Source organism: Anabrus simplex, chromosome 8 (genome assembly GCF_040414725.1).
Source record: "Anabrus simplex isolate iqAnaSimp1 chromosome 8, ASM4041472v1, whole genome shotgun sequence".
Classification (NCBI taxonomy): Eukaryota; Metazoa; Arthropoda; class Insecta; order Orthoptera; family Tettigoniidae; genus Anabrus; species Anabrus simplex.
Genome location: NC_090272.1, coordinates 130,493,133 through 130,506,300, shown reverse-complemented (window position 1 = coordinate 130,506,300; position 13,168 = coordinate 130,493,133). Strand labels below are relative to the sequence as shown.

Below are 13,168 nucleotides of genomic sequence, written 5' to 3'. Positions count from 1 at the left end.
ATTCAGATCACAGTCTCCACGACTCTCAACGCTCACCTTAAAGGCATCTAATAAAATCTATACTATAATAAATGCCCATGCTCCCACTAATGATAAAAACAACTCCTCAAAAGACCAGGAGGAAACAGGAGAATTTTGGGACCTATTGGACCAGACCATAGATAACATCCCCAAACACCATATAAAATTATTAATAGGCGACTTCAACGCTCAACTAGGCAGAGAAAGAAAATACCGTGACATCATCGGAAAATGGCCAGCACACAAGAAAACAAATAAAAATGGAGAGAGACTAGTTGACCTGTGTAGAAACCATAATTTAATCTCAAAATCTACATGTTTTAAGAGGAAACCACAAAAACTCAAAACATGGAAATGGTGGTGGTGGTGATTTTTGTTTTAAGAGGAAGTACAACGAGGTAATCATCCTCTCTGAACAAATAAGTGGAAAAGAAATTTAAAATATAAAATAAAATTATTTATTCAACAAAGGATTTTGGCAACGCAGTACAAATTAAAACAAAAAATAATTATAAAACTAGGCCGAAAGGATTACTAACGTATCAAAAGGGAACGTACGTTCCCTGAGTAACAGTACACTTGTAATTTACATACCCTTGATAAGTCCACTGTCGCACATAAAGCGGATGACGAGATCAGCAGTAGTCGCGTCATCGGCTAGTATGCGTTCGAGTGTTTCCTGCAGGCCGAGGCTCCGTCTTAGGCCAGAGAGATCGGCGCACTCTGTGAGGATGTGGGCCACGGTGAATTCGGCACCACAAGAACACACTGGGGGGTCTTCCCTCTTTAGGAGATAAGAGTGCGTGGATCGTAAATGACCTATCCTCAGCCTGCACAGTACTATGGCCTCTCTCCGTGAAGGTCGGAAAGAGGACCGCCACACGGTAGTTGTCTTCTTAATTGCTCTCAGCTTGTTGGGAGTTCGGATATCTAGCCAGTCCGATTCCCAGAACGCCAAGATGGTTCGACGTAGCTGAGAACAAATATCCTTAGCAGGTACATTGACGGGTCTTGGAGGTAAAAGTGCAGCTTCCTTTGCTGCTTCATCCGCAAGTTCGTTTCCCGCAATCCCAACGTGGCTTGGAAGCCACGCGAAAGTAATTCTGGTGCTAGCATCGCTTAACCTGGCTAGAAGGTCATGTATCTGCTGCACAAGTGGGTGTTGCGAGAAACAGGTTTCAATAGACTGCAGAGAGCTTAACGAATCGGTACACAACAGAAAGTGGCTTCCTTCGTCACGCAGTGCAAACTGCAGAGCCTCTAAGATGGCGTAAAGCTCTGCAGTATACACGCTACATACTTTAGGGAGCGAGATCTTTGTACTCATATCATCAATGACAAAAGAGCAACCAACATTATCTCCGATTTTAGAACCATCCGTGAAGATAAATCTCGCGGCCGGATATTGGTGAACAAAGTCCTGGAAATACCTCCGATGAACGGAGGAATCCGTGTTCACCTTGGGTCCACGGAGCAGATCTAGACGTATATCCGGTCGCGGAACCAACCACGGAGGTACCTCGCTAAGAGTTCGTTCAAGACAACCACCGATATCAATATTCAAATCATGACACAAGCTATCAATCCTAAACCCAACCGGCCGTGTGGCATTCGGCCGGTCTTGGCACCGCTGGTGGTATTGGGTGCGATAGATGCATTGATAGCTTGGATGTAGCGGCATTTCACATGGAAACACCCTGACTACACTAAAGGAGAATGGCAACTGGACCACGTCTGCATGGACAAATACCACCACAAAGAGATCTATAACGTCAAAGTCCTCCGAGGAATAGACACAGGTTCAGATCACTACGTAGTTAAAATTAAAATTAAACTCACTCCCCAGAGGAGACAACAAAAGCAAGCCCTTAAAACTAAAAGAAAAATAGATCCTACCCAGCTAATCAACAACAAAAATTACCAGAAAGCAACTGAAAAAATAAAAATCACAGACAAACTTGAAGACTTAGTACACAACCTTAAACAAATTGCAGAAGACCTAGCTCCAATTAAACCACGTAAAAAACACCAATGGTGGAACAGTGAATGTGATGAAACAGTGGAGAAAAGACATCAGGCATGGCTATTACATCAGTCCCAAAAGACAGAAATATCCTATCAAAAGCTAGTAAAACAGAGAAAAGAAACTACCCAAGTCTTAAGAAGAATAAAAAGACAACATCATAAGGACACCCTGCAGTTAATTGAAGAACAGTTCAGTAAAACTAAATCAAAGGACTACTACAAAACCTTCAGAAAGCAGCTCCAAAAATATGAACCCCCGACCCTACTGATGAAGGATGAAGATGGTAAGCTGGCCCATAACAATAAAGACAATGCAGAAATTCTGGCTAAACATTTCAACAAGCTTTTAAATTGTGAGGAACCTACAGAACTCCTTCATTTGGACACCAACACCCCGATAAAAACATCACCAGGAAACATCAATCCCCCCACAATAAAGGAAGTCTACCAAGCTCTGAATAAATTAAAAAACTACAAAGCGCCAGGAGAAGATCAGACCTTTGCGGAAATCTGGAAATATGCAGGAACCTCAGCAAAAGTTGCCCTCCATCAACAACTTGTCTCTATCTGGATTAAAGAAGAACTACCAGAACACTGGACAACAGCCCTCATTCATCCTCTGCACAAAAAAGGGGACAAAACCGACCCTAATAACTACAGGGGAATCTCTCTCCTAGACATAACATACAAAATATTTTCAATAATCATCCTTAATAGGATAAGTTTACAACTTGAGAAAGAACTAGGAGAATATCAAGGAGGTTTCAGACCCTGGAGGAGCTGTCCTGATCAGATCATGAGTCTTAAGTTGATAATGGACTATAACAGGAGAAGAAACAGAGATATGGTGATAACATTTGTAGATTTCAAGAAAGCTTATGATTGCATCCATAGAGAATCTCTGTTTAAAATTTTAAGACACCTTGGACTACACCCCAAATTAATAAACATGATAAAATTGACTCTCACCAATACCAAGTCAAAAGTGAAGTTTAGGGGTGAAACATCAGAGACATTTGAAATAAAAACTGGACTACGGCAGGGAGATGGGTTCTCACCACTATTATTTAACTGTGCTCTAGAAATGGTAATGAGGGAATGGTTCAGAAAATGTCCCCCCAAAATAAAGATTGGCCGAAAAATCAAAACAAATTGCCTGGGTTTTGCTGACGATTTAGCATTACTAGCAGTGGACATAAAAGAAGCAAAAACCCAGATATCAGAACTTCAAAACATTGCAAATAAAATTGGCCTCAAAATATCATTTGAAAAAACAGAAATTATGCCCCAAAAACCAACACAGCTAAAAGAAGTCACCATAAATGGTAATAAAATCAAAATAGTAACTCAGTTTAAATATCTTGGAGAAGTAATAACACATAACTTAAATGAAAAAATCTCAATCCAAGTAAGAACAAATAGATTAGCTAAAGCACAAAAATTAACATGGGATATCTACAAAAAGAAATGTCTATCAATAAATACAAAAATAAAACACTACAACACAGTTATAAAACCGGAAGCTACATATGCAGCAGAAACACTCTTTTACCTGAATAAACAATCAAAGACTGACAGACTTCAGAAAATTGAAAGGAGGATTGGAAGAACCTGTATCAACAAAAAATATCAGAAAGATGGACAGTGGCGGTTAATACCTAACAAAGTCGTGTACAAAGAGCTAGAACCCATTACAGATACTATGCGTAAGAGGAGACTGGGATTCTTTGGACATATCATGAGGATGCAGGACTCGAGACTTCTGAAACAACTAGTACAACACAATCTCGTCTCAAAAAATACCACAACAGGATGTAAATGGATCAGAGAAGTAAGAGAGGATCTGAAGGAAATAGGCCTTACAACAGAAGACACCAAAAATAAGATAAAATTGAATACAAAACTCAAGAATACAAACCTCCGCTTTACCCTTACACAAAACAAACCAACAACACGCACATTTTCAACTGAGGAAAGGGCACGAAGATCGGAGTGTCTGAAGAAGTACTGGGAGGACCGCAAAGCCCGAACAATCCCTTCAAAGAGACCTGAACGACGGACTGACTAAAGTGATCCTATGTGGTCATAAAAGAAGAAGAAGAAGAATTACCAATGTTCAGGTTATTCAATAAACAGTAAGAGAAAATAAAAATAAAAGTTACTTAGTCTTATCAATGACAGTGTTTCTACATTTCCACCCTATAGCTGAGTGTGTTCAACGTATTACTCCATTGATTTATATCATCCCTAAACATTCAGTAAATTTCTGCTATTTCTTAAAAATAATTTGTTAGACTCCTTATGAAAGCTTGAAGATACATTACAATTTACGATAGTTTCATAAAAGTTATTGTTAACCTTTTACACAGGGTTCACAATATAGCAAGGTTTGTAAAATGTCTGATTTTTCTTTTTCTTTTCAGTTTGTTCAGAAAGAATATACTTAAGTTTAGACGGCAAGGTTCTACAGTATTATAAAATCATCTTTTAATGCTACAACACACTATAAGATGAACACCATTTACCTGGCAAACATATGGACGAAGTTTACTGTGTACGGCTTGGATGTGCTTCTTCAGACACTTTGAGTCGGCATAGCTCTTGAAACAAATATCACATTGCTTTGAAGTGTACCTGTATTAAAAAGGCTACAATCATTTCTTTGCAAGAAGAGATTTTGATAACTACATATTTTTTGGTAATTTAACTAACCGCTACTCAGTTGTAACTAAGATGGAAATCTGAATATTAAGAATGTCATTATTATATCATATTGAAAAAGCAATAATGGAGAAATGAAATTGGTAAAGAGGACAAGAGTAAACTAATGGAGAGTAAAATAATAGAAGGGAGGAGGAAAGGTGTCTGCTGTTGAACAGGCAACAACTTAAGGATACCATGTTATATCTGATCAAAAGTATCCAGACACCTACTCGAAACTGTCCTGTAAGTGTTCTTTGGATATATTACCCACTAACGGACATTAATATGGTGTGGGCTTGCCTTTGGCCTTTATTACAGCTCAAACTCTGTGGGGAGGGGGACGACGACATTTACCAGGTGTAGAACGTCTCTGAGGGAATTACAGACCATTCTTCCTGAAGTGCTGTAAGCAAGTGGTTACTGATATGGATCGCTGCGGTCTGGAGTGAAGTAACTGTTCAAAAAAGACTGAGGTCAGGACTACGGACTGCCCAGTCTATTTCTGGAAGCATATTGTACTCAAACAACCCGCGAATAGACCTCACTTTGGCAGGGGCATTATCATGCTGGAACACACAGGGATCATCTCCAAACTGGTCTTCTACAGCATACAGCTGGTCATGAAGTCCTTACATCCTTCCATCTTTCACATATTCTGCAGTGTTCAGAGAAGATCAAGTCTCTTCCATGAAAACATCCCCACAATGTCACCCCCGCCTCTGTCAAATTTTATCACAGGCATTGGACATAGACATATATCGTAAACCTCGCATTTGCCACCCTCAAACTCACTCATTCAACACTCCAAATCACACGTCTCCAGTCCTCCATGGACCAATGGTGGCAAACTTTACACCAGCAAACGTAATGTTTAATGTTCATCACGAAGTCAGCTGTTTATGGGTGGGTGCCCGAGCCTTGACCCCAAGTCCAGCACACAGTCATGGTGCCAGCTGCACAAATGGTAGTACAACAGAATGCACAGGTGATGGAATCACACAATGCCTTACAATCTTCCCATACCACCATCTTCAATGCCTAACCAACCATGGTTTTGTTGCAGTTATGTCTTCTCATTTACCCTTCACAATCATGTCCCCAACATTCAACTTATGCAAAATGAAAAAAGGTTCAAAGAAATAGGTCCGACTGATTGCTCACTGTGGTGGCAACCAATAACCATTCCACATTTGAAGTCACTCAGCTCCCTTGCTGCAGATATCCTAGCACTGAACAACAATGAGCCTTAAGATGCCTTTTATAGCAGCAGTGGTGGTCACAGCGATATCAAGATTCTAGTCAACATGTAAAGAGGGGTGTCCAGATACTTTTTACCAGATAGTGTATAGAGTATTTCCTTATGATTTTAATTACAGTAATAAATTTGGTAAACAAGGAAAGCAGCAAAAACAACTCACTCAAATGATGATGCTGGAAGAATGAAGAGAGAAAATAATTATGGTGTAAGAGGGTTAAAATATGAGAGGATGATGTTTGATAGGCACAATAATAAGAATACCAACTCTCATGAATGCACGTAAAACAAGAATTATCACTACTTTAGTTCAGGGAAGTTAGAGGAAATAAAATGGATTTGAGGTACATAAGCACAAGGAAGATAACTTCAGTAGTAAAACTACCAGTAAATTAAGAATCCTTTTATGAACCAATCCTAACTCATAAAAAGAAAGATAAGCTCAGTAGTATTCTCACCATTGGCAAGTAAGGTACACATTTAACTATCAAAAGCCTGTAATTATTATGTTCCTAAACAGGGTGGTCGGAAGCAACGTGAACCGGGTATATGAGTGTTAGAGAGTTGGTCATACTGATAAATAATAAAAAATAATTCGGTAACTCATGCCATTGTCATTTTATCACCTCTTTTGAACTTGCATTGAAGCGATCTGATTGGCTAACTTCGGCAGCTGATAAAATTACAACAGCGCAAGACATCAAATTATTTTCTGGACTTATTTATCAGTATGACAAACTCTCCAAGCACATATACCTGGTTCACGCATTTCCGATCACTCTGTATTCAGTAGGAACATATTAATTACAGGCTTCAGATATTTAAATGTGTCATATATAAATCTTTCTCCTACTTCATGAATTAAAATGTTGTCCTTTCATTATTATAGGACTTACTATTTTGTACAAGAGTTATTGTATTTCAGTATTGAAAATTTATAAAATGTATAAAAATTAACTCTTCCTGTGTCTTTTCCAGAAAATTGTGCGCCAACAGTTTTCCCTTGTGCGTTGTTTACGGTATATTCCGCAACAAAATTCCCACTCCAGAGGGTCATTCACAGAATATTCCACTGGCTAGCATAAGCATAATTACGGTAGGTGGCAGGAAGGTATTAGATACCATTTATGAATGCACCTGGACCCAGAAATGACTATGTAGATCATTTCAATTATATTTTTCAGGATTGGTTTGATAGGTACACAAGTTTGATCAGCGTATGTAAATAAACAGTGAAATAGTGGGCTCATATGACAAATATGTGGCTACGATTTCAAGGTTTTTGGATGAATCTGATAGTGATAGTGCGAACCTTATTGCAGACGTTCAACATTTCCTATGGACCGGTGTACGACGTTCATGATACGTTGAAATTCTGTAAAGTTAGTGCTCACTGGGTGTCATAAACACCTGATAGACAACCACAAGGGCCAGCGAATGATGACAAGCATGGATCATTTAACAAGTTACGCCGCCGATGGGCATGACTTTCTGAAAGGGATCATCACTGGTGATGAGTTGTGGGCGTACCAATACACGCCTGAAATCAAACAGGCCTCTTTGGAGTGGAAACATGCTGGTTCCCCAATATGAAAAAATTCAAAGTGACTCAGTCTGCTAGGAAAGTGTTTGCGACTGTTCTGGGACATGTTTGGTGGGTTATTGGTGAACTTTGCTGAACACGGGACCACTGTGAATGCTGCAGCCTACATTAAATCTATAGTAAAGTTGCATCGTGGCCTTCGTGACAAACGCCACAACATTAATGCTGACAGTGTCAAACTTCTTCATTACAATGCCCGTCCCCATGTTGCTGCTCCTGTCTGTGATGTTGTTCTTAGAGTCATTAGTCCTTGAACTAGTTTGATACAGCCCTCCATGCCACCCTATCCTGTGCTAACCTTTTCATTTCTACGTAACTACTGCATCCTACATCTGCTCTAATCTGCTTGTCATATTCATACCTTGGTCTACTCCTACCATTCTTATAACCTACACTTCCTTCAAAAACCAACTGAACAAGTCCTGGGTGTCTTAAGATGTGTCCTATCATTCTATCTCTTCTTCTCGTCAAATTTAGCTAAATCGATCTCCTCTCACCAATTTGATTCAGTATCCCTTCATTCGTGATTCGATCTATCCGTCTCACCTTCAGCATTATTCTGTAACACAACATTTTAAAAGCTCCTATTCTCTTTCTTTCTGAGCTAGTTATCGTCCATGTTGGATTTCCATACAATGTCACACTCCACACAAAAGTCTTCAAAAACATCTAATTCTTATATCAATGTTTGAAGTGAGCAAATTTCTTTTCTTAAGAAAGCTCTTCCTTGCTTGTGCTAGTCTGCATTTTATGTCCTCCTTACTTCTGCCATCATTAGTTATTTTACTATCCAAGAAACAATATTCATCTACTTCCTTTAAGACTTCATTTCCTAATCTAATATTTCATGCATCACCTGCCTTCATTCACCTGCACACCATTACTTTTGTTTTGGTCTTATTTATTTTCATCTTGTACTCCTTCCCCAAGACTTCGTCCATACTATTCAGCAGCTTTGAGATCTTCTGCAGTCTCAGATAAAATAACAATATCATCGGCAAATCTCAAGGTTTTGATTTCTTCTCCTTGGATTGTGATTCTCTTTCCAATTTCCTCTTTGATTTCCTTAACTGCCTGTTCTATGTAAACAATGAAAAAGAGGGAGGACAAACTGCAGTCTTGCCTCCCTCCTTTCTGCATTGCTGCTTCTTTTTCAAATCCCTCGATTCTTATCACTGCAAACTGCCTTTTATACAGATTGTAGATAATTCTTTGTTCACAGTATCTGATTCCAATCACTTTCAGAATCTTAAATAGCTTGGTCCAGTCAACATTATCGAATGCCTTTTCTAGATCTACGAATGCCATGTACGTGGGCTTGTCCTTGATTCGATCCTCTAAGATCATACGTAAAGTCGGGATTGCTTCACGTGTTCCTACATTTCTTCTGAAGCCAAATTGATCTTCTCCCAACTCAGTTTCAACTTGTTTTTCCATTCTTCTGTAAATAATACATGTTAAAATTTTGCAGGCGTGAGATACTAAACCAATGGTGCGGTAGTTTTCACACCTGTCAGCACCGGCTTTCTTGGGAATAGGTATTGTACCGGGCGGTACACCTCCGCTCCGCTAATTCAAACATTGCGCCAGTTGAAACTCCTCTACTGGAGGAAGCCTGAACTTTAACAACCATGTTAATTCTAAAGTTTCTCTGAAGATGTCGCTATTGTAAATTTTGAAGAGTTCTGAACTGTGTCTTTTTCGATTTATATTTGTTTTCTCCGTAGTGAGAAGTGTGAACATTCTCTTCTAGATGGCACTACTGAAGAACTACAATTGTGCACCCTGATGCGAAGTGAAGGAACTGTTTTTTGAGAAATTTTGTGTTCATAAGTTTGTTCTTTGTTAAATTTCTTTCAGTCATTTTTTTGGGTCGGCAGTATAACCGTTCTCTTTCCGCTTGTTTTGAATTTAGCCAATCCCGAATTTCTTTAATTAATTTTTAACCAATAATGTGTGTCTTCTCCGATATGGATATGTTGCTTGACCCTAGCCAATAAAGTTGAGGGGGTGTGGGTTCTCATTCTTGAAACGTCTCGAATTTTCCGCAAGGATATATAAACTGCTAATTTTCTTGTCTCCTGGCCACTTCAGCAACATCTTTCCTAGTGTGATTATGTAGCAGGGGGCGGGAAGCGCCTCTTTCTTCGGGCAGCAGGTCATCCATCAGGTAATGGCCTTTTAATAACTTCTTTGCTTGCTAGCTCAGCAGTTTAACCCTCGGGGCAGGTTCGAAACTTTTATCATGTAACTTTCCTTTAAAATGTAAAAGTCACTTGGTATAAAATTCTGTCTCTTTGACTACAAATCGGCATAGAGAGTGCCTAACCCTCTCGAGCTCCCTCTCATATTGTTTTTGAGGTGACTACGTTTTCTCAACCGTTTTTCTTCGTTTCATAATGTAATAAAGTTTTTCTATCGTGTCACCTCCGTAGTATGGGATTAGCCCTTGCATAAGCGGCCTAGTGCCAAGTAGGTTTTAGAGAAGTGTATTAGGAGTGCAGTTACGCCTCCTCTCAAGTTGGTATTTTGGGGGCCACGTAATTGCCCTGTTTCTTTATTGAATAGGCCTCAGTAGGTTGGGTATTTTTACCCCTGTTTTCATGTGCTCGGAGGACAGCTTGAAGGTGGAGTTTGGTGTGGCCTTTGATAGGCTTGAACTTTGAGAGCGGGTTGCTCTTTCTTAAAGTTGATTTCTGTGTGCCTCGAGCAGGCTTTACTGAGTAATAGGGAGCAAGTGCTCCTGGGCATGATTGGGGTTTTCTGCCCCTTTGTCAAACCTTGTATTTGGGTAAAGTTAGGCTAATTGCTCAAGAATTGTGTGTCTGGGTCTCGGAGCCCAAATCCTGTAACAACTGTAATTGTACATTCTTGATTTGTTGCTAGGCTACTGAGTACCTGTTATATTTGTTATTTCTTGATCTTGAAAAGAAAATATAACCCTGTTAAATTTTGAATTAACTTTAATTTCGTGTATTGAGACCTATTCAACCCAGCACCTTCTTTCACCTCTGCTGATCCACCAAACCACGGTAACAGGTATAACAATATTTTGCCGAGAATTGGATGGGACTTCTCCTGTCTCACACATTTTACACACTAAATGGAATAACCTTGCCATGCTTGTTTCTCCTAAGGCAGTCAGTAATTCAGCAGGAATGTCAACAATTCCAGGTGCCTTGTTCCTATTAAGGTTGCTCACAGGACTGTCAAACTCTGACCTCAAAATTGGGTCTCCCATTTCATCAGCATCAACAGCCTCTTCTTGCTCAAGAATCAAACTACAAAAGGGCACTAGGAAAATTTTGGAATGTGAGTGAATGCTTTAGATGTTTTCCAAATAATTTCCACAACACTGAAAACACTTCTCCATACGTCGAAACTAGTTACTGAAGCACCCCGGCTACTTTTCTTCCGTTACATTTTCACACTCTTGATCCCATGCTGTCAGAAGTTCCTCGTCAGATGCAAAATGCCGCCCTTTCAGCTTCATCTTCACTTCTGGGAAGAGTGCGAAGTCACATGGGGCAAGATCAGGACTGTATGGAGGGTAATCAAGCACAGTCGACCCTGATCTGGCAAGAAAATCCATTGTTACATTAACACAATGTGCTGGAGCATTGTCCTGATGCAAGAGCCAAGTGTTGAGCTGTGACTTTGGACGGAGCTACTTGAGAGCCTGGATGACCTGAGGCAGACAAGTCTCACTGTACCACTTTGTAGTTACTGTCCTTTGTGTTTCTAGCACAACCCGAGTCAGGATGCCACGTTTAGTGAAGAATACTGCAATCATCCTTTTCCTCACTGACCTTGACTTTCGCACAATTACAGGAGTACCCTCATCTTCAAACAGCCACACCTTGTTCTGGGATTTTGTTGGGACATCATAATAATAAAGCCAAGTTTTGTCACCTGTAACGATGCTATTGACGTTATGTGAAGTCCCATTTTCAAACTGTTTTAGCATTTTTCGGCACTGTACCGGGCGGTACACCTCCATGCCGCTAATTTAAAATGTGCGCCAATTGAAACTCCTCTGCTGGAGGAAGTCTGAACTTTATTGATGGTATTAATTTTCTACTTTCTCAGAAGATGTCACTACCTGGAAATTTTGGAGTTTTTGAACTGTGTCATTTTCGACGTATTTTTGTTTTGCTTGTAGTAAGAAGTGTGAACTTTCTCTTCTAGAGGACACTACTGAAGATCAACAATAGTGCACCCTAGTGCGGAGTGAAAGAACTGTTTATTTTGGAGAAAATTTAATTTCAAAAGTTTGTTCTTTGCTAAATTTCTTTCAGTCATTGTTTAAGTTGGCAATATTAACCCTTTCTTTCCCCTTGTTTTGAATTTAGCCAATCCCGAATTTCTTAAATTAATTTTCCACCAATGATGTGTTTCTTCTTCATCTTGTGTAGGGGTTTTCTTTAACCACCAATAAAAGATTGTGGGCGGGTGTTTTCCTTCCTAAAACGCCTCGAACTTTCCGCGAGAGTATATAAACTGCTGATTTTAGGGTCTCTGCGCCACTTCTGTTCCATCTTTTCGTGTGTAAAGTACATAGCAGGGGGCGGGAAGCGCCTCTTTCTTCGGCGGCAGTCAACAACCAGGTAATGGCCGATTAATTACTTCTTTTCTTGCTTGCTCAGCAGTTTAACTCTCGGGGCGGGTCCGAAGTTTTTCCATTATGTAACCTTCCTTAAAATGTAAAGAAACTTGTATCTATTCTATCTTTAAACTACATATTGGGATAGAGAGTGCTTAACCCTCTCGAGCTCCCTCTCATATTGTTTTGAGGTGAACTTATTTTCTCAACCTATTCTTCCTTAACATTATGTAAATTTGTTTCTTTCTAAAGTCACCTCTTTAGTATGGGATTAGCCCTTGCATCAGTGGCCTAGAGCCAAATTAGGTTTTGAAACAAATACATTAGGAGTGCAGATCGCCTCCTCTCAAATTGTTATTTTAGAGGTCATGTAATTATCCTTTTATCGCTTAATAGACCTCAGTAGGTTGGGCATTTTACCCCTGTGCTCACGTCCTTAGAGGACAGCTTGAAAGTAGAGTTAGGTGTGGCCTTGTGATAGGCTTAAAATTTTGAGAGCGGATCGCTCTTTTGCAATTTGTTTCTGCGTGCCTCTAGGAGGTATTACTGTGTAATTCGGAGCAAGTGCTCCTGGGCATGATTGGGGTTTTCTGCCCCTTTGCTAAACCTTATGTACATGTAAATTCGGGCTAACTGCTCGAGAATTGGAAGTTCGGGGCCCGAAGCCCAAAACCTGTAAATACTATTGTTGCTCTTTGTTGCCTTGCTACTCTGTACCTGCCATTCTTGTTATTTCTGAGTTTGAAAAGAAAATATAACCTTGTTAAATTTTAAATTAATTTTACTTTCGTAGCTTGAGACCTGTTCACCACCCCGCACCTTCTTTCACCTCTAACTACCACAAAAACACGGTAACAGGCACTATTTCACTCTAGGTGCCCTTTGTTCCTCTGAAAGTGAATGGGGTGCCCAAAGGGAACAAACCTTTCTAACATGGAGATGGTCATGTAGAATTGAA

At 39.8% G+C, this 13,168-nt stretch overlaps 1 protein-coding gene across 4 annotated transcripts in view; it reads right to left on the bottom strand.

The window, feature by feature from the left end:
* The window catches only part of LOC136878888 (gastrula zinc finger protein XlCGF26.1), a 222,971-nt gene that overhangs the window by 54,680 nt on the left and 155,123 nt on the right, over positions 1-13,168 (bottom strand). For all 4 annotated transcript variants that reach the window (XM_067152466.2, XM_068228849.1, XM_068228850.1 and 1 more), the window contains exon 9: positions 4,572-4,680. In XM_067152466.2, the coding sequence (XP_067008567.2) occupies positions 4,572-4,680 (109 nt within the window). The remainder of the gene's footprint in view (positions 1-4,571; positions 4,681-13,168) is intronic.